Source organism: Suricata suricatta, chromosome 6 (assembly GCF_006229205.1).
Source record: "Suricata suricatta isolate VVHF042 chromosome 6, meerkat_22Aug2017_6uvM2_HiC, whole genome shotgun sequence".
NCBI lineage: Eukaryota > Metazoa > Chordata > Mammalia > Carnivora > Herpestidae > Suricata > Suricata suricatta.
The window spans coordinates 68350786-68372948 of record NC_043705.1 but is presented as its reverse complement, the minus strand read 5'-3'; the positions used below and the strand labels follow the sequence as shown (position 1 = coordinate 68372948).

The 22163-nt window shown below is 34.8% G+C and overlaps 1 protein-coding gene across 7 annotated transcripts in view; it reads left to right on the top strand.

Moving 5' to 3' along the window:
* FAM172A (family with sequence similarity 172 member A) overlaps positions 1 to 22163 on the top strand; it is a 407295-nt gene that overhangs the window by 44450 nt on the left and 340682 nt on the right. For all 7 annotated transcript variants that reach the window (XM_029942608.1, XM_029942614.1, XM_029942612.1 and 4 more), the window contains 2 exons: positions 1570 to 1671; positions 6500 to 6600. In XM_029942608.1, coding sequence (XP_029798468.1) covers positions 1570 to 1671; positions 6500 to 6600 — 203 coding nt within the window. The remainder of the gene's footprint in view (positions 1 to 1569; positions 1672 to 6499; positions 6601 to 22163) is intronic.

The window sequence follows — 22163 nt, the reverse complement described above, 5'->3', positions numbered from 1 at the left end:
TTCTGTACAAATTTTCAGATTGTTTGTTCTAGCTCTGTTAAGAATGCTGATGTTATTTTCATAAGGATTGCTAGAGCAAGCACCTTGTGGTAATACAAAGTAAGGAAATATTTACAAAACAAAAAGATAAGAATTTGTGAAAGATTTATAGGAACCATCTGAAAGAGCTTATGGTCATGGCAAATGCTGTAACAATTTGAGCAAACAAATAAATGACATATTGAATGTAACCCCAAGTATATAATAAATATCCATGAATTCATACTGATATAAATAAAATTGAATAAATGTATAATGGAGGAAGACAGACAAAAAGTTTCACATAAAAGAATTACAAATACATGTAGACCTTCTTTGCTCCATAGGTGTAACATAATTCCACCTTTTCATCCTTGATTGTGGGCTAGACTTACGTCCAATGAATAAATTATGGAAAGGGAAAAATAGTGACTTCAAAGTTGAGAAGACTGGTAGACACTGCCTTAACCAGCTAATGTAAATTTACATCCCCAGGGGTGTGCCGTGGATATCATTTTCCCTTGATATGATGTGCTAGGAGAGGCAGTTCACCTCTTTCCAAAAGTGGCATTCGTTCCAAACACCTGTCACCCTAGTCTAATCACTAGGTCATTCTGCAAAATACCTGATCAGTTTTCCTCAAAATCATCAAGATCATGGAAAAGAAGACTGAAATAGGTCACAGACCAGAGGGGAGTAGGGAGACATGACAACTTTTGCAGTGTGATATCCTTGATAGAGTTCCAGAATAGAAGGGAGACATTAATGAAAAAAATGATGAATAATATCTGGGCTTAGTTAATAGGAATGTGCAGACGTCGGTTTCTTCATTTCCACAAATGCACCCTGGTAATGTAGATTGTTAGCAGTAGGGGAAACTTCACAAAGGGTGTGCAAGACATTATCTGTACTATCATTCGGCTTTTCGGTAAATCTAAAATGATTTCAAGATAAAATTCTTATTTAAAAAACTTTCTCGATCATTTTTTATTGTATGGAAATCAGAAAGTGTGAAGAATAAAAACTTCTTTGTATTAACCAAATTTTCTCTAGTTACATGTTTTATTTTAATTGTATTTTTTGTAATTATAATTTTTATAATTAAAATTATTGTATTTTTCTTATAAAAATTTCATAATATACCATGTTACCCTTATTTAAGTTTGTAAGTTCTTTATTCATAAATAGTAGTGTCATCTGTATGTGAGATATAGTGGCCATTTAAAAGTCATCTTAATACTTCAGACTTCTAAATTATAGATGGAGATTAATAAGGTACAAATTAATAGCTGAATATTTTGAGAGGAAGAGTTTAATAATTTACAATAGGGGTACATAGGAATTTTTGGAAAATGTGATTTTTTGGAAATTATGATTTTGACAGTGCCTTTGATATTGTCATTTTACAGCACTTTAAAACTTTAAAAGCATTATCAATAAGACAATACATAAAAAGTAATCTAATAGAACAAACGAATACTTAAAATAATTTAAAACGTAATCCTTGTTATTAACTATGAAAATATAAGTACATTTTATATTCTTTTCTAGATTTATTATCTAGGATTGATTTGGATGAACTAATGAAAAAAGATGAACCACCTCTTGATTTTCCGGATACCCTGGAAGGATTTGAATATGCTTTTAATGAAAGTAAGTGGTTGTATGCTACATACAAGATTTATGTATCGTGCTAATAGACTTCACAGACAGATATTATTTGCTACTTTTATTTGCCAGTTAGTGTTTTATGCGTTTCTTTTAAAAAATCATGACTTTCCCTTTCACGGTGAAATTCTTCACTCAAGCAAAAGAACCAAATCCTAATTTCCCATAATTGTCAAATTGCTTAAACCAATGGGCATGAATTTGATTTGACTTACACATTTCAATCTTGAGTATTCAGTTTGCTGGCATTTGCTTGTAATTCTCAATTAAATTATATAGAAAGATGCTACTTTTTCACATTTTTAAAATGAAATGACTAGCAATTATTATCTTTGACAATATTTTAAAGCATAGTACTCAATTTTCCATGATTTTTTCAGGCAATATCCTTATTTGAAATGTATTAATTAAGTTCCAAATAAGATAAACTTTGCGATTTGGGAGAACATATCATAAGTTACAGAGACGTTTCTGGAATAAAGAATTATGATCCACTGAATTGACAACCTACTATTATACCTGAAGGACATGGTTGTTACAAGCTAGGTAGCATTTGAGTTGTAGTTTTCTATTTTTTTGCTAACAAATAATACATCAACTAAATTGGTGATTTGTTACATATCATAGTAGATATCCCTTGTAGTATCAGTTACAGGTATCAGTATATATAGTGATGGTCTCTGTGTGCTAGAAAATTAAGTCAATTAGAAATTTTGATCTCTTTTCTGATATTTTCATGCTTTTTTAGTAAAGGATATCTTATGCTAAAATATGTGTGGGTAGTAATATTTTGGTTTTTTGTAATTTATTTATGTTTTAATTGACAGTTGACAGAACCAAATGAACACTGAGACTAACATTGCCTCTATTCCTTTAAAATGATTACTGGATTCTTTCAGAATAGGGATGGGTTGGAAGATTGGTATGTATGCTAAATAATAGAACTGTGTTTGCTTTATGGCTATCAGACATCATTTTTTATTAAAGTCTATGTTTCATCTTCCTTGAATATTTCTTAAAGTGAGTAAAAACAAATCAGTACACTTCTCTTTATTTTTATTTTTTAAGTTAGCCCCACACCCAGGATGGAGCTTGAACTCATGATCCTGAGATCAAAGTCACATGCTCTACCACTGAGCTAGTGAGGCGCCCCCCAGAAGCAATACACTTTTAATTTTTCCCTTTCTTATCAGGTACATACACACACATCCTTTCACACATTTGTATACCCTTGGATGCCCATACTTTGCATTCAAACTTCTGTACATACCTACATCTTTGCATGCACCCGAACCCTTTTATATATATAATATATATATAATATATATATATATAAAATATATATAAACACACATACATACATACATACATACCATGAATGGGTATGCCCCCTTGCATATACCTGTCATTTATTTTTTAAGTATCATGGACATTGTCTTACATAAATATAGACTAACAGTATGAAGCGGACATGGTTGAATTTTTAGGGATCTTATTTTGAGTATGACACAGCTCAGTTTTGAATTTGGGTTAATGGTGAATATTTTTTAAGAGAGGTGAGGATTTGGAAACTGGGTCTCAATACTAAACCCCTAAAAGGGCAATTTTAACTTAGTATCATTGGGGACTTCTTTTTTAGCTTTATAATGACAAAAATTTTTATGAAAGCTTTGAAATCAAATTTTCATTACCTGATGGAAGCTTCTAATTTTGTCTAAAGGATTTTAAAGTAGTTAGTTGGATAAAAGAAGAATTTGGATACAAATTTTACTGTAGTCCAAATAATTTGTAACAAAGGGGAAGGGATTGTATTTTACTGTTATCAAGTCTTTAAAGTAGCTGCCTTTTCAGATACTCCTTGTGTTTAAAATGCCTAGTTAGCCAGTTTTCTTGTTGTAGTTGTCTCAGGCCCAGCTCTAATGTCCTTGCTGATGAAGAACTTGAAGGCTTTTCTCCTTTTACACTCGCCTACACTTCCCATACCCTGGTGCGGTATTATGAGAAAACACACTTTAGTACCACTAAAAAAAATAATTGGACTTGTAGCAAACCATTGGAGTTTGAATATAGTCTTCTATATCTGATACTTACTTATTGAACTCTTAATACATGCTAAGAAGTGTCCTAAATACTTTCAACTTATTAATTCATTTAGGCAAGTGGTAGCATCTTTTGGGTCCTAGACTTCATAACAAATTTGATAAAATATATGGATACACTTCCCAAAAGCACATATTTTAGGTGTACATGTGAAACTTTACAACTGATTTTAGGCCACCTTAAGCTAAAATGTCCTAAATCAGACCTTTGGCACTCACTGGCAGGATTGTCCAAACCTTTGAGAAATGCCATATTTGCAAATATGATCTGATATTTTTTTCTGGATAACACTGCCACATTTTTTGCCTCTTAACCGTCTTTTTGCCTTTAACACTAGTGCTAATAGTTGGCTATTTTGACAGGGCCCATTTTTCCTAAAGAATCAGAATGTTTATCACTTTATGAGAATTATGATATCCAAAAATGAGTAGAGTTAAATGAAAACAAAACAAAATAAAACACCTTTCTTTGAGATGTAGGTGCAGGTGGTCTAAGTGGTCTATTAAAATCACTTACTGGTTTGGTATGTCGCTTGCCTTTCACACAGCAGGTCTCACAGAAAATACATCTTAAATTTCAGCTGCAGAAATATTACACATTACTATATGTCAGGTACCTTTAAGGTTGCTAAAAAATTTTTGCAGATTAACAGATGCCCTCAATCTACCTGCATTGGTATCTTACTTTCAGATTTACCAATACATGTAGTTTTCTTTTTTATTTAAAGTTATTTTTATTTTATAAATGTTTACTTCTGAGTTTTTAGAGAGAGAGAGAGAGAGAGAGAGAGAATGAATTGGGGAAGAACAGAGGGAGGGAGGGAGGAAGGGAGGGAGGGAGGGAGGGAGAGAGAGAGAGAGAGAGAGAGAGAGAGAGAGAGAGAGAGAGAGAGAGAGAGAGAATACAAAGCAGGCTCCAAGCCTCTGAGCTGTCACCACAGAGCCTGACCCAGAGCTTGAACCAATGGACCGGACCACGAGATCGTGAATTGAGCTGAAGTTGGACGCTTAACCAACTGAGCCACCCAGGCACCCCTACCTGCATTGGTATCTTCAACGGGAATTTCCCTTTCTTATAGAGAAAAACAGATACACTTGTAATTTATATGGCATCATATGACCAAAAATGTGTTATAGTGATCCAACACAGTGTCTCATGTTGAGAGTATTAGGGAACTTTAAAAATAAGGATTAGCCTGTATTTTGCATTTTTAAAAAGTCAATTTTTATATGTAGTAAAATTAATTCATAAAAATAGTGACGTAGTTTCAATTGTATATTTCCTGGATTTAGTTTCAGTGCTGTAACTTTGCAGTCAAGTTTTTATTGACTCCTTCATACCATTATTGAATAAAAATCAAATACTGAGTTCCACTCAATGTTTGTGTCCTTCTCTGGGCTTTAATTCTTTCTTGTGCCTCACTGCTCCAGACCAAATAGTTTGAGCCTTCTACTGTTGGTTCCCAACATATTCTCCAGTGTTCCAGTTTGGCTCAGGACTTATTTTTATTTCTGTTAAAATGGATTGTTATATGAACTTTCTGTCCATTTTTCACCGTTTTCTTTAAGTTGCTGGGTAGAGGCAGGAAAGAGTAGGTTAAAGTGATTGGCTGTGGTGTGTTTCTCTTCTGATTACCAAGAGAATATTCCTGGGACAGAAAGAAGACAAACAGCCTGCTCTTTTCTCCTTATAAGCATGCTGATGCTATAATCTTTTAGTGAATACAGACTAATATTTGCTGTGAGCTGAGTCTTTATCTACGGAATGCTTTGAGCAGGATGACTGGTTTGGCATTGCTTATGGTAAACAAACATATAACAAACATATCTGTGGAAATATGAGGTATATTTCTCTGAAATATATCATACAAGCAGTACCACTCTCTGGCACATACAACTGAAGTACTTTATAACCCAAATGCTCACTATTGTATGAGGTAACCTCACTTAGAGACCTCACTTACTCTGGACCAGAGAGTGCTACTAGTGAGAGGAAAGGGCCTGGGAAGAAATGCCCAGGCTCTCCCAGACCATCTCCCTGCTTTTCTTTGCCTGTGACTCTTGATTACTTATACCTTTGATATTATTAGTAAAAATATTATCAGTAAAATCTCAGAATTGAGTGTGTCTGACCTGACAGTCTAAACCTGTGTCATCTCACTTTCTTTCCCCAATTTTCATTTGAAATCTTAACCCATGTTTTAAGGCTTGGTTGAGAAATCATGTTGTACATATTCTGACCTATTGGGATCTTTCATTTTTCCAAACTTGTTTAAGATTTTCTTGTCTACAGTGAGTTGCCTGTGGCAGTTTTTAGATTGTTGATTTATTTCATTCTTGTTTACCTTCATGAAAAGTTGTTTAACTTTTTAATGTTTATGCTTTTACTCCTCAGGTAACCTTAGTCTAAGCTTAGGAACCAGGACCATCTTCACAGCTGTAGCTGACAAGGACTCTTATACATTAGAGGCCCTCAAATGTTAATTTAGGTTAGAGTAATGAAGATCAAAATGCACAGCATTGAGTATGTGGGGCCATTCTCTTATAGTATTTAGATGTTTGTATCATGTTGATATTTGGAGAAAAAAATCTAATGAAAAAATGGAACTTATGAGAAAGTTATTTTAAATTTTTGTCAGACATTATTTGTCATACTTTTCATATTATTATAAATATACTCTGAGTCATAGCAATACTGTTTGTTTATCTTCTAGAGGGGCAGTTAAGACACATAAAAACTGGGGAACCATTTGTTTTTAACTACCGAGAAGACTTGCACAGATGGAACCAGAAAAGATATGAAGCTCTAGGGGAGGTATGATGATATTATTCAACTTTAACTTTTTTTCTCCCAATTTTGAGTAGTTAGAATAAAGGCTGTAAAGCTAAAACAGTTCATGAAGTCTTTCTAAAAAAAAAAAAAAAAAAAAAGATTTTAAAAAGGTTTTGCATTTGTCGTTTATTTTAATGGTTATGTTTGAAACATATTCTAAGTTTAAAAGTTTATGTTTTTGTGAAAACATATGCTTCCCATGATCTTAATATTTGGTATTGAGTCATTACATCAGAAAATAAATTCATGCCAAATTTTATCTTTTAAATGTTTTTCAGAGGTTGTCTTCTCTGCTTTGCCAGGTGGAAAAAGTATTCTTTTAAACACTTATCTTTAAAAAAAAAACAATGTTAATTATATGAGGTGATGGATGTGTTAATAATATTAATCTTGTTTATCATTCTACAATGTGTGTGTGTGTATTCAAAGCATCACAGTTATTCCTCACTAAAGGTAAAAAAAAAAAGTGTTTGTGTGAAAAAGATTGATATTTGTTTGGCTAATAAATTGACTCTAACCTACTTACCTTTGACTTGATTAAGGATTTGGCCTTGTGACCATTTAGGTTCCTCACTGATAGGAACCCTTGAAAATGTCATTTGTCATTCAGGTGAATGCTTTTTAAAGACAAAGGTTTTACTCGTTTTATGTCATGTTAAGTATTTTTAATAAAATGTGTGTGGACACATTTGTTTAGTGCAGTATGTATACACTAGTTTAATTCTCTAAGGAAAAGCTGATGTTTCTATATTCCTGTTTTGATTTTTTAAAAAACTGGTTAAACAGTAGCAAAAGGAATATATGAAACTTAGTTTATATTTGCGGAGAGCCAATTTTCCATGGATCTCTTGAATTTCCACATGTTTCTGAGCAAAGTCACAGACAGCCTTTGATGTGGACTATCTTATTGAGGGTCTTTGTGTAGGAAATAATGTGGAACACTGAAATTGTATCTTCCTCCAAGACAGAGAGCAGTTTTTGCTGTTCAAGAAAATGCTCCTCCCTGCCCGCCCTGGTGGCAATGAATGGGCAGGTTTGCTAGCAAGCCATTATGAGAGTGGGTTTCGTAGATGTTGAGGTTCCTCACTCTACAGTGTGCTCAGCCTCTTTCCTTAGCCTGTTCACATTGCCTTTTTGGGATTTGAGGGACAAGAGAAAGATGAAGATTCGCTCATGCTGCCTGCTATATACTGAGTAGTAGTCTTTTGTTGCTGACACAGGAGTCTAGTGTCTTTTAACAGGATCCATGAAACCATAGCAGGCTAACTTGTTAGCTTGCAAACCGGATAGAATCTCAGGTCCCACAAAGTTCTTGACATAGTTCTCCAACACTTATATCTTAAGTATATATAATGCCCTAAGTAATTTCTGCTGCACATAAGATGTCTGCCCATTTCCACTTGAATTAATTCTGTGCTGCAAACTGGTAATATATTGATAATATAGAATATCCATCATATAGGATCTGAGAGAAGAACTGAGGATGTTTGCTTTGTTTTATTTGTAAATGGGGCTTACATTTTACTCTTTTCCATAAGCCATGTGTATTTGTTCACTTGGACAGGTGCTGTTCTCTGAACAAACTTTGTCCTTTTTGGCATCTGAATCTTTTTCACACTTAATGTGTATCTCTAACATCATCTCTTTCAAAATTTAGTAACTGTATCTTATTAGATAATCCCATGTGTAAGTGATTCCTTTCTCCTAGGATCTGCTACCTTATGTTTTTTGGATGTAGAGAGGGTCACAGATTTAATTTTTGATGGACCTTACTCCATGATAATCAAATTACAGTAAAACCAAAATATAGAAAAAAACAGTTACTGCTTTTTACAATAAAGTTTGCAAAGTTGTTATTACAATCTGATGGTACACTTATACAAATCTCAATACAGTTGAGCATATATAAGTTTTAAGAAATACTCTGACTGAACGGACATGGGTAGTTCTCAAATGTCTATCCATAGAAAGTTTTAAATGGCTGTTTGCCTATAACTGCAGTTAGATAATCTAACTGCTATAAGGGTACTTGCCCTGTGTTTGCCTTGGGCCATCTGCATGAGACTAAAGGAGTTCCAGGTGCAGGGGAAAGAGTGTGGTGCTCATTGTGCATGCTCCTTCTGGATCCCTCGACAGGTTTACTGAATCAGAATTTTTAACAAGTACCCAGGTGCATGTCAAAAGTTGAGTTCTACTGTAATACACGGCAAAACCTTGGTTTGTGAGCATAATTCATTTTGGAAACATGTTTGTAATCCAAAGCACTTGTATATCAAAGTGAATTCCCCTAGTAGAAATAATGGAAACGCAGATGATTCATTGTACAACCCAAAAATACTCATATAAAAACCATTACAGTACTGTAATATAATACAAAATAATAAAGAAAATACAAAATATAAAGAAAATAAACAAATGAACCTGCACTTACCTTTGAAAACCTTTGTGGCTTGTATGAGGGAGACAAGAGAGAGGAGTGTTACTGTGTAGGACTACTTTCACTATCACTAAAGGAATCACTGCTATTTATTGGCTCAGTGGAATTTTTTCCTGAATGGGGGTCATTGTATATGCTTGTGTGGGTGTTGACTACAGTACAGTAGTAATAAACTCTTGTTATAGTGTATTTAATGTAACCAGCAGTAAGGCAGCAAGGCAAGGGTCTATATCTGTAGGCAGCCTGACCTAGAAGGAAGCAAAGCATTCCTAAGCTTACTCTTGTATGGAAAAGCAATGGACTGTCCATAGGTGCTTTGAAGTGACAAAAAGTACACGAGTACCAAAGGTCTGAAAAATCACTGATTTCTGCCAAACATCGCAACCTGAGACCAAGCATCTGAAAAGCCTGAGACCAAGCATCTAAGCATGGGAGATGATCACCCACAATCTCGTCACTAGAGAGAGACAGAGAAGAACCGTTTGCTCAGTTGTGATCATATGACGTTCAGCATCATGTACCACTTGTATTGCAAGACATCACTTGTTTATCAAGTTTAAATGTATTAGAAATGTTTGCTCATCTTGTAGAATACTTGTAGAACAAGTTACTTGGAATCTAAGGTTTTACTGTATTTTGAACTTTCGCTTTATGATTATATATAGCTATATATAGAGAAAATATTATACATCATCTTAGACTTTTCACATCCTGTGCCTGCATTCACATTTGTGTTTATGAGCAAGTTGCCCCAACAATCATCCCAAATCACAGGATTTATTCTCTAATGCAGTTTAACCCAAATTTAGATCAGTGGACCCCTGAGCTTCAAGTGCCAATCGCATTTACTTCTTAATATATATGTTGAAAGTAAACATATAACTTTCTAGCATGAAACTTGTCACAACAAAAGATCCAAGGATTGGAGAAGGAAAGTCTGGTATTTATAGCACTGTGTTCCATACCGTCTTGCTTTTCCTGTCCTGTTTGAAATACTTGTTTTCATTACTGATCTCACTGTTGAAGATTGGTTATTAAATAAATTTCATTTCCTATATTTTAGGATTGAGATGTATAAGTTTTAGTTATACACAAATAATAACACTCTTTTTACCATGGTGAATTTGTTTTGTGTTCATTATGATGGGATTTACTAATGTATAGGTGACCTATCTTTTTGTCCATATTTCTTCATGTCTGTTTCTGAGCTATGCTTTACAGTTAGACTTAATCACCTTACTATCCTTCATTCATTGTACTTTTATCTCATACTGTTTTCTTTCTTTGAAATGCTCTCTCTCTCTTGTTCAAGATACCCCTACCTCCACCTACCTTAACGTTTTTGGCTCAGATGTCTTCTTCTAGGAAGCCTTTTCTCTGCTACTCTCTCTTCCTCTCTTTACAGTTTCCTTTTTTCTCATTCTCTTTTTCCTGCCTATCTCCGCTTCATCTAAGAATGATTTGAGGTGAGTTTAAATAGGAATATGCTATTGAGCAAGGTTAAAATTAAATTAAAAATAATAAATTAGAATTTAAAAAAAAATATCATTAGTTAACTAATGGCATGAGTTTGCCTTGTTTCTCTCAAACTACTTTACTCTGTATCACAGTGTTTTTTATGCATATCTTTAAGAATTTGGAAAAGTTTTCTGTGTTCTCATGATTTTTTTGATAGGAAATGAGTGTGATAAATAGAGTAATATAAATTCTGGACCTGTGCATTTTAGGAAATTTCTTAATTTTAGGAATTTAAACATAAAGTTATATTTTCATATCAGAGTAAAGGAAAATGATATGCTAATGATAATTTTCCTGCTTGTAAAAATAAACTATTTTCAATTACTTTATTCTAATTGCCATTTAATTTCTAAGTTTTAGATTTTTACTGCTTTGCTGATTAAAATTATTTTTTTAAAGGTTGTCCCTATTTGTGGCATTTTCTGTCAGAAAATTTTTATCCTTCATAGTCACACTCTAGACCTCTGTTGCCATAATTCAGAAAATATAAGTTCATGTATAATTTCTAAAATTCCTAAGACATAAATAAACTTTTGCATTTAAATCCTGGAAACAATTTAGTACTTTGTGTTACCAGTAAGATCGCTAGTTCCATTAAGTGAGAACCTGTAGAAAGTATCTCACCATATCCTGAATATAGAAGCACTTAAAAACCTTTCTCCTCCTTGATAGGGTAGAATACAGAAGATAGCGTAGATTTGAGTTCATTTTCTAGAAGCCTGCCTTAATAAACAACTTCTGATATGCTTAATACTGAAATTTAAAGGAAACAAATTCTGACTTTAGCCAATACTAAACCAAAACCCCTTCAGGTTTTTTTAGTATGTTCCTTCTAAATACTGAGTTTTGTCTTCACTGGAAAGCTACTAGGTATGTTTTGCAACTGCTGTTTTAGTTTATGTTTATTTCTCTCTTAAGGAGATTATTATAGCAGTCGTTCAGCAGAAATTGTTTTTAAGACTTGCTCCTGAAATGCTCTGTCATTTCTATGTAAATTAAACTTATTGTGTAAATAAAATAAACTGAGATGTCAGTTTGTTTTTAGAATGCAGTGCCATAACTACACAAAAGAATACTTCTTACATTCACATAGTTACGTTTTTATAGTCAAACAAATGCTTTTGCTAATATGTATTTTTTTTTTACTGTCTACATATAGCTTGATAAAAATATATAGCCTATAATAAGTTTGGATAATTTATCTAAATTTAGAAAGATACTGTCTGGGTTTAAGGAGGTGGGAGAGTGGTGTGGAAGTGTAACTTTCAAAATAGAATTCTTTAGTATATGCTATAGACTGGAGTTGAATGCCAGAAATAATGTTTCTGATAGGCTCAGTCAGGAAGACCAGAAAGGCCATCATGTTAAGTAGTAAGTAGAATGGTGAAAACTCAGCCTGTAATTTAAAAATTTTTTTCAACTATGTCTTTCATGTCATTGCTGAATTAAATGGAGAATTTATAATCCAGCAGAAATTCTAATGAAAGAGAGATTTGATTTTCTTGCCTTATTTGGGTCTTTGCATTGTCTTTACTATTTATCTTCATTACTCTCTTTAAGAATTAATAAATTGTCAATGTGTTTAATAAGAGAATAGCGGTGATTAAGTGGTCTTATGGAGTGTGGCTCCTTATTTTTGGATAGAATCACAGGGAAACAATGAGGGGCATAATTTTTTTCACCTGTGAAGTCTTGCAAGCCTGGTCTTGCACTTTTTGTTGAGAGTTTTTAGATTATTAATTTAATTTCTTTGTAGGTTATTGTGGTCTGTCTCTTTTTCTTCCTGTTTTAGTTTTGGTAATTTGGATGCTTCTAGGAATTTATCCATTTCTTCTAGCTTGTCCAGTTTATTTGCATATAGTTTTTCCTAATACTGTCTTACAGTTGTTTCTATTTCTATGGTGTTGGTTGTTATTAACCCTCTCTCATTTGTGATTTATTTATTTTAGTCCTTTTTCTTTTCTTTTTGCTAAGTCTTGCTAGGATTTAAAAAATTTATTGATTTTTAAAGAACCAACTCCTGCTTTCATTTATGTGTTCTTTTTTTTTTAAATTCTCTGTATCATTTATTTCTGCTTTAATCTATATTATTTTCTTCTGTCTATTGACTATAGGCTTCATTGCTTTTTCTTTTTATAGCTCCTTTAGGGGTAAGGTTAGGTTGTTTGAGATTTTTCTTAACTTTTGGGGTAGTCCTGTATTGCTATGAACTTCCATCTTAGAACCCCTTTTGCTGCATCAAAGAGACTTTGTACTGTTTTCATTTTCATTTTTCTCCATGTAATTTTTTATTTCTTCTTTGATTTCTCTTGGTTGATCCATTTATTATTGTTATTTAACCCCCATGTATTTGTGTTCTTTCTAGATTTTTTTTCATGTATTTGATTTCTAGTTTCATAGAGTTGTGGTTAGAAAAGAAGCATGGAATGACTTGGATATTTTTTAATTTCATAAGATTTGTTTTATGGCCTAGTATGTGATCCTTTCTGGAGAATCTTCTTTGTGCACTTGAAAAGAATGTGTATTCTGATGTATTAGGATGAAATGTTCTGAATATATCTGTTTAGTCCATCTCATCCAGTCTGTCATTCAAAGCCATTGTTTCCTTGTTGATTTTCTGTTTAGATGTTTCTTCCATTGATGTAAGTGGGATAAAACCTCCTGTGATTATTATATTAATATTGATTAGTTCCTTTATGTTTGTTATTGTTTTATGTATTTGGGTGCTTTCATGTTGGGTACATAAATATTTGCAATTGTTATATCTTCTTGTTGGATTGTCTCCTTAATGTATATACACTGCCCTTCTTGGTCTCTTGTTACTGACTTTGTTTGTCTAGTAGAAGTATTACTACTCCAGCTTTCTTTTGACATCCATTTGCCTGGTAAATGATTCCATTCCCTCACTTTCAGTCTGCAGGTGTCTTTGGGTCTAAAATGGGTCTATTGCAGGCAGCATATAGATGTCTTTTTTTTTTTTATGACACCCTATGTCTTTTTATTGGGGCTTTTGGTCAGTATTTATTTTGTGTAATTTTTGATAGATATGTATTTATTGCCATTCTATTGCTTGTTTTGTGGTTGTTTCTGGAGATTTTCTCTGATCTTTTGTTGTCTTTCCATGTGTTGCTGATTTCCTTTAGTGATATGTTTGGATTCCATTCTCTTTATTCTTTGGATGTTTATTAGTGTTTTTGATATATAGTTACCATTTGGCTTGTAATTATCTTCTTCTGTATATAGCAATCTGTTACATTGATGGTTGTTTAATTTTGAACCAGTTCTTTTCTCCTCTCCTCCCCATAATTCAGGTATATGTTGTTTTATATATACATTTTTTAATGTTTATTTATTATTGAGAGACAGAAACAGAGCATGAGCAGGGGAGGGGCAGAGAGAGGGGGAGACACAGAATCCGAAGCAGGCTCCAGGCTCTGAGCTGTCAGCACAGAGCCCAACATGGGGCTTGAACCCACCAACCGTGAGATCATGACCTGAGCCAAAGTTGGATGCTTAACCGATTGAGCCACCCAGGTGCCCCTGTTGTTATATTTTATATCCTTTTGTTTTGGGAATTCCTTGACTGATTTTTTATAGGAATATTTACTGCTTTTGTGTTTCCTGCCTTTATATTGTCACTTTTGGTCTCTTCTTTCCATTCCCAGAGTCACCTTTTACATTTCTTGTAGGTCTGATTTAGTGGTCATAAATTTCTTTAGCTTTTGTTTGTCTGGAAAACTCTTTTTTTTTTCCTTCTATTCTGAATGATAGGCTTGCTGGATAGAGTATTCTTGGCTGCACATTTTTTCTATGTAGCACTTTGAGTATGTCTTGCACTCCCTTCTGGCTTGCCAAGTTCCTACTGAAGAATCTTCTGCTAGCCTTTTGAGTTTCCCCTTGTAAATCAATGACTTCTTTTGTCTTGCTTCTTTTAAGGTTTTGTTTTTTCTTTTATCACTATATTTTGCTAATTTAATTATAGTATGTCTTGATGATGGCCTCCTTTTGTTGATTTTGATGGGAGTTTTCTGTGCCTCTTGGATCTGGATGTCTGTTTCCTTCCTCCCAATAGGAAGCTTTCAGCTATTATTTCTTCAAACTAATTTTCTGCCCCCCCTTCTCTTCTTCTGGGACTCCTGTAATAAGAATATTATTATATTTGATGGAGTCATTGAATTCCCTAAGTCTTATCATTTTGTATAATTCTTTCTCTTTTGTTCAGCTTCATTGCTTTCCATTACTTTATCTTCTATGTCATTAATTCATGTCTCTGCTTCTTGGAGCCTATTGTTCATTGTATTAACTGTGTTTTCCCCCCATATTTACTTATTTTGAGAGAGAGAGAGAGAAAGAGAGAGAGAGAGAGAGAGAGAGAGAGTGAGCGAGCGCAAGCGCACGAGTGAAAGCGACAGCATGTGCAAGGGAGGGGCAGGTAGGGAGAGAGAGATTCCAAGCAGGCTGTGCACTGAGAGCACTGGGCTTAGATTGACAAACTGTGAGAACATGGCCTGAGCTGAAATCAAGAGTCAGTTGCTTAACTGACTGAGCTTCTTAGGTGCCCACATCAAATGTGTTTTTAATCTCATTTATTGCATTCTTCATCTCTGATTCTTTTTTAAGGCTTTTATTTCTGTGTAAGGGTCTCAATGATACCTTAATTAGTATCCTTATGATTGTTGCTTTAAATTCTCCTTCAGGTATGTTACTTTTGTCTTTTTCATTTAGATCTCTGGCCTTGACTGTATCTTGTTCTTTCATTTGAGATAAATTCCTCTGTCTTCTCATTTTGTGTAAGTCTTTACCTGTTTCTCTATGTTAGAAAAGCCACTTTATCTCCTAGGACTTGGCACTTTGGGGAATGTGTGCTGTGTGTGCTCTTTTGTTGTTTTCTGGATGCTCTATCCTTCAAGCTAGTCATCTGAAGTGACTCTTGCCTGCTCTTGGTAGTGGTAGTGGTAGTGGTTGTTTCTTGGCCTGAATGTGGTGAATTTTAACTAGATGTACTCTGGTCTGCTTGTGAAATGAGACCTGTCATCACCTCCACTGGAACTGAGACCCTGTAGAGCCCTCTGGTCTGGAGACATGGTATAGGCAGGGGTCTGTGCTGGACTTCTTGGGTCGAGGGCACCGCACCTGGACTCAGGCAGGCGTGACTGAGAAAGGGGGTGTGGCTTCATGTAAATAAGTTAGCAGGCAAGTGTCCCTGCTGTGCTGCTTCTCAGAGGTGATTCTGTATTTATGGTGAGGGGTGAGGAGTGAGGAAGAGAAAGGGTACCTGCCAGCTACTTTGTTCCAGGAGCAGTGTCTCTGTGAATGCTGCCTCTCAGAGACATGCTCCTACAAGAGCAAATAATCTCCCCATTGTGTGCCCTACCCACTCTTCCCATTGCTGTTTTCAGGCTTTATTTCCCCAGGTTGTTTGTTTGCTTTCTCTTAACACTGCAGTTCCCTCCAGGCTCTATCCTAGCCAAGCCCACTGACCTTTAAAACTCTAGGCTTTAAGACCTCTGATTTCAAGAACTCTGGAAATTCAACCCCTCTAGTTTTCCAAGCCAATGGTTATGGGGAAACATTCTCCCAGTGCTTTCCGTTGTGTGCTCCTCTGTCCCATCCTTCTCTGTGACCACAGCTTCCCCCTCCCCCCCAGAGCGGTCAGGATCTGTTTCTCCTCTAAACCATGCATCTGCGTTTTCTAACTTTTGTGGCTTCTTATTTCCCTTTAGTTGTGGAGTTTGCTTTGTTAGTTTTCAGGTTGATTTCTGGGGTATTTAGGATGTTTGATAATTATCAAGTTGTATTCATGGAATGAGGTTGAACCTAGGGTTGTCCTACTCAGCCACCATCTCCTTGTCTTAGGGTGGTTTTCAATTGCCATATTTAGGTATTTGGAATGGGAGCAACTTAAGGAACAATAATATAAATTACCATTTTAATATTAAAATCTTTAAATATAATATGATTATGTGTATATAATTAATACCTTCATATAATGTGAAGTTGACAGATCTTATGTTGTGACAGAAAGAAATGGCTATCCATCCAGAAATATAGGTCCTAGTTGTGATTTAGTACTATCTGTATGACTTTAGAAAATGAATATTTTTGATATGCCACTGTAAAGTGCTAATAAAATTATTCATACTGTTGTTATGAACAAGTAAGATGCATACATATGATATCATTTTATATTCTGAAATTACCATGCAAATGGTAGGAGCATGGAATAAAAATAGAACTGTACTGTTTAAGATTTCTAATTTAACTTTATTATTAATATTATGAAGGTTTAATTTCTAATTTTTCTTTCTCCTTTTCCTCTCTTAGTCTACTTGTTACTGACATCAAATTTAACTTTCTCTGGTAGAAAGGAAGAACCAGAGTTGGTCAGCAGTCTCCTTTGATTTCCATCTCTCTTTAACATCTCTTCCTATAAGTGTGATACTATAACCAGGTGGTGTTAGTAATTAGACATCTTAGAATTGAAGAAGTAGTCACTGAAATAATGAGAAAACATAGTTGAGAAAAACTGTAAGCCTCTTTAAAAACAAAGTAGCATTGACATACGAACAAACTTAGAGACCAGTTGAATAGAATACAAAGTCCACAAATACTTTGAAAGTTCAAATACACATAGAAATATAGTTTATATTATAGTGGAGTTGTAAATCACTGGGAGAAAAGGAACTTTAAGTAACTGATAATCATTTATAAGAATATAAAATTTGACCATTCATCACAATGTGCACCAGAATGAACTCCGTGGATCAGAAGTCTAAACGCAAAAAAAATTAAATAAAACCTATGAACCCAGTAGCATTGATTGTGTTTTTGAAATACCAACCCAGTATCAATGATTGTGGTTTTGAAATACTATTTCTCATTAAAGCAACACAAATTCTTTGGAGAAATGTTTCAGTGTGTGGCCAGAAACAAATGACATGAGCCTGGAATATCTTGTAATAGATAGCAAGGAAGTTGGCAAAGAATACTCACTCTTCTAAAACTTGAAAAAGACCAAACTAAACCAAACAAAACCAAACCCACAATAATCCCCACCAATGGGCAATATACATGAACAAGCTGTTCAAGGAAAGAAATGCAACTAGCCAATAAACATATGAAAAGGTGTTTAACTTCACTCGTATCAAGAGGCATATTAATGATGACTGTGCTAAAGTAACATTTCTCACCTGTCAGGATGACAAAAATCTATAAGCTTGACAGGCTATAGTAAGAAAGAACCTTTCATATGTTTCTCATGGGAATATAAAATAAAGCAGTATAATCTCTTTAGATGAGAAATGGGCAGTGTTTTACAAAATTACAGATGTATTTTCCCTTTTGTGTGAGAAAATAGGGAGGCAATGCATATATTGTTTATTTTTCTGAAAAACTGGAAAATAATCTCAAAATATTTATGGGGAATTTGGAGGAATGAGATGAGGGATGGCATTGAAAAATCTCAAATACCTTTTTGTATGGTTTTGATTTTTGAACCATTAGCATTTTAATAAGTTGGGAAAAAACATACCACAAAATTTAAAAGAAGATGAAGTATGTATGTAGTTAGTAACATAACCAAAGAGGAAAGAATGAATTATTTCTGAGGCCTTTTGGTTATAATACTTGGTACTTCCTTTGTTGGGTTTGTCCTGTGGTTGAGAATGGCCAGTGTAATGTTAAAATTAACTCATTGGTTTTATTGTTAATAGTGATACTTGTATAATAATTTTGATGCTATTTTATGAATGTGTTTTTTAAAGCAAATAAGTAAATATGTAAATGTAGTTGTGAGCTATTATTTTCAGGATTAGGGAAAAGAGATCCATACTATAACAAAGCAGTTAGAAAAACCCATATATTCATATTTTAAAAATATATTTCCTGGTTGTATTCACTTAAAAGGCCTGGAGATGATAGCTCCCTCTTGGCAGTGAGTGCACTTAGGGGTAACATTTTGGTGTCTAAATGCCTAGTAAAAGGAGCCCAGGGGTCATTGGAGGAAAAGCTGATTCCAGATCAGGGATGGGAAAAATATAAGATGAGCCTATGACATCATGTTTACCAGAAAGGATACACTTAGTCTAATGGAAGTATGTGAAAAGGACAGAGGAGCCAATCTGAAAGGCTTCTTTTGGCCAAAATTGGAACAATTTGAGGATAAAACAGGATAAGCATTCTAATGATTATAAAGCATTTAATAAAAAAAATCACCATGTGTTAATATTTTATTGAAAAATATAGTTAATTTGTCATCAGATGAAAATTATGTAAAAATTGGTAATCAAATGAAAAGAATTGAGCAACTAGTCTTTTTATAAGGAACTATAGTTCATTTGCTGGTGAAGAAGGAATGTTCTTCTCTCCCAAAGACTGGCTAGTAAAAAGTAGTAAATATGATAGAAAGTCCCAATTTGCCACTTGTGATAGCATAATTCTAAAAATAGTTTTGGAAAAGTTCCATTTTCTACTTATTCAATCCAACTCTAGTTAATACTGTGAAGGGTCTTTGCAGATCTAATTATCATTACTCTTCAGTTAACCTTAAAATAAATAGATTATGAGGTGCCTGGGCGGCTAGTTGGTTGAGTGCCCAACTTCAGCTCAGATCATGATCTCACTGTCTGAGGGTCCCAGCCCCGTGTTGGGCTCTGTGCTAACAGCTCAGAGCCTGGAGCCTGCTTCAGATTCTGTGTCTCCCTCTCTCTTTCTCCCTCCCCCACTTGTACTGTATCTTTGACTCTCATTCAAAAATAAATAAATATTAAAAAATAAAATAAAATAGAGAGATTATCCCGGATTATCTAGATGGACCTACTGCTATTACAGAAGTTTTGAAAACCGACAAGAAAGGCAGAGACTTGGTGTCAGAGATTTGGCAGAAGAGGAATTAAAAGAGACGTAGCAGAAGGGAAAGCAGAGAGATCCAAACATGAGGAGGATTCAACATGCCATCGCTGTCCTGAGATATAGAGCCCACATGCAAGGCCCAGGGAGAAGCTGTTACAAGCTAAGGGTGTTCCTGTGCTAATGGCCCTAAAGGAAATGTTGTCTCAGGTCTGCAACTCACTGAACTAGATTTTGCCAACAGTCTGAAGGAGCTTGGAAGCAAATTCCTTCCACAGTCTCCTGATAAGAACCTATAGGCTGTTGCCTTGGTTTGGGCCTTGTGAAACCTGGAGCAGAGAAAGCAGTAGAACCAATGTAGACTTGTGATCTACAGATTGTGAGATGCTAAATTGTATAACTTAAAACTTTTAAGTTTCTGGTAATTTTGCACTTGATCTTAGCCAAAAGGTCGAGAAGCAATAAGTTTGTGGTAATTTTGTTCCATTAATAATCAAAGACTAATGTACAACCCCTCCATGAATTAATATATGCAGATAAGGATCATCCATGGATGCTAATTTCATCAGGTTAAAGGATAAGAGGGACTATATGCATAGAATATTTGCATAGTAACAATTTGCAGTATATTTGCAGTTGTAAAGGGAAAAGTATGTACTTTAAAATAGAGATCTATGGGTACTTTACTTAAGTAAACAATTAGTATTAATACCCTGACATTGAGATTTCTTCTGATGTGATGCAGTTTGAAATACACAGCATTAACTGAATATTTTGGTAATATATGTTAAATCTGACTCTAATCAGACCTTCCGATGTATCTTCTAGTTTTCATGAGATATAGAATATAGAGAAAAAAGTAAATGATACCACAAGGACGCATCAGACAAAGCATGTTATATTTAAATGTTTCTTAAGAAAGAGAGGAGAAAAGACTACAGAAATAAAAAGAAGCATAGATGACAAAATGTTAACAGTTATTCAATGAAAGTGGCAAGGTGTTTATTATATTATTTTTCAACTTTTCTGTATGTTTGAAAAGTTTCACAATTAAATATTGGGGAGAAGTGGAAGATGATAGGAAACTTGAAGGAGCTCAAGCTTCTTATACGTGAGTGGGGCTTGTTCACTGGCAGGCTTTACTTCAGTGTTTTTGAATAGTGCAGGTACTAGTTTGTTTGGGACCCTCCAAGTATTAGAATTGGAATACTTTTATTGAGGATGAAAGCATCCATTCTGTCATTTGGGTTGTCTTCAAATAGTTTGTTCCATTTTTTAGGGATACCTTACTTAGTATTTTGCTTGGGGTATAAATCCATTCAGAGCTCAGGAGGGAAATGACTAGGTCGGTGATGCTGTGGCATGACTTTCTCACATTCTTACATATCTTTCTATGTATGCTTAGAATGCAAGGCCCTGCCTACTTTTTACATAGGCCATTTCTCAAAAGTTGTATTTGTAGCATGTGATCTTGAGGGATAAGATGAGACCAAACAAACAAACCAGGATAGCTTACAGCTTTCTGTAAAGTGGTAAGCTCCTCAAGCTTCATATTCCTCACCTTCCAGTCAAACTGCTGTGGGCAAGTATCCATCCAGGCTTGTATCACCTTACCCCCAGCAATTTAGGATCCAGGGAGCCAATGTATACATGGTTATGATATGTCATGACTAATAAAGGCCTTTGTGTCTGACCCAGGATTTTTGTCTGCTGTGAGAATCCACAAAACAGTCACAGGCTAACAGATTAGTTCATAACTGTAGCAAAATCAGATCTCAGACTGTGTTGTTGAGTCTTCAGTAGATAGATTCTTTAGTAATCCCTGTGTTTTCAGCCTGACATCTCATTTCTACTTTTCACTGGGGGTAGTTCAGGTGGGCCAATTACCTGCTTTCCCAGTTTTAATGAATGGGATTACCATTTATCCAGTTCTGTAAATCAGAAACTTCATAGTCCTTTCACTTTTCATATTTAACTAGTGACCAGGTCTTGTTATTTTACCTTCTTATTATCACATCTTTCTTCATCTCCACTACTTTGGTTCTGCTTAGGTATATATCACCTCTTAACTATATTACTACAATTTAGCTATGGAACTGAATGGTGTCCACCTCTCAAAATTCACATTTTGGAACCCTAAACCTTAAATGTGATTGTATTTGGAGAAAGAACTTTTAGGAGATAATTCAGGTTAAATGAGATCATAAGGCTGGGGTTCTAATTTGTTAGGATTGGTAGCTTTATACAAAAAAAGGAGAGAGCGCGAGATCCCCCCCCCCCCCCCCCCCCCCCCCTCTCTCTCTCTCTCTCTCTCTCTCTCTCTCTCTCTCTCTCTCTCTCTCTCTCTCTCTCTCTCTCTCTCTCTCTCTCTCTCTCTCTTTTTCTGCACACACTGGTAGAAGGTCCTGTGAGGACATAGCAAGAAGGTGACTGTCTGCAAGCCAGGAAGAGAACTCCTACTAGGAACCTAATCAGTTAGCATCTTGATTTTGTCCTGAAATATGAGATATAAATTTCTCTTGTTTAAGCCACCTACTCCTTGGTACTTTGTTTTGACAGCTTAATCTGACCAAGCTAGTTAACCTCCAGTGTGGTCCATCCTTGCCTGCCTTCCTTCCACCATTTCCACTTCTTTGACCTTGTTCTTAGCACTACTACCGAAGATACCTTTTAAAACTGCAACTATGATCAAGTTTGCCTGTTTTTAGAACCTTTATATGGTTCGCAACAAACTAAAATTCAC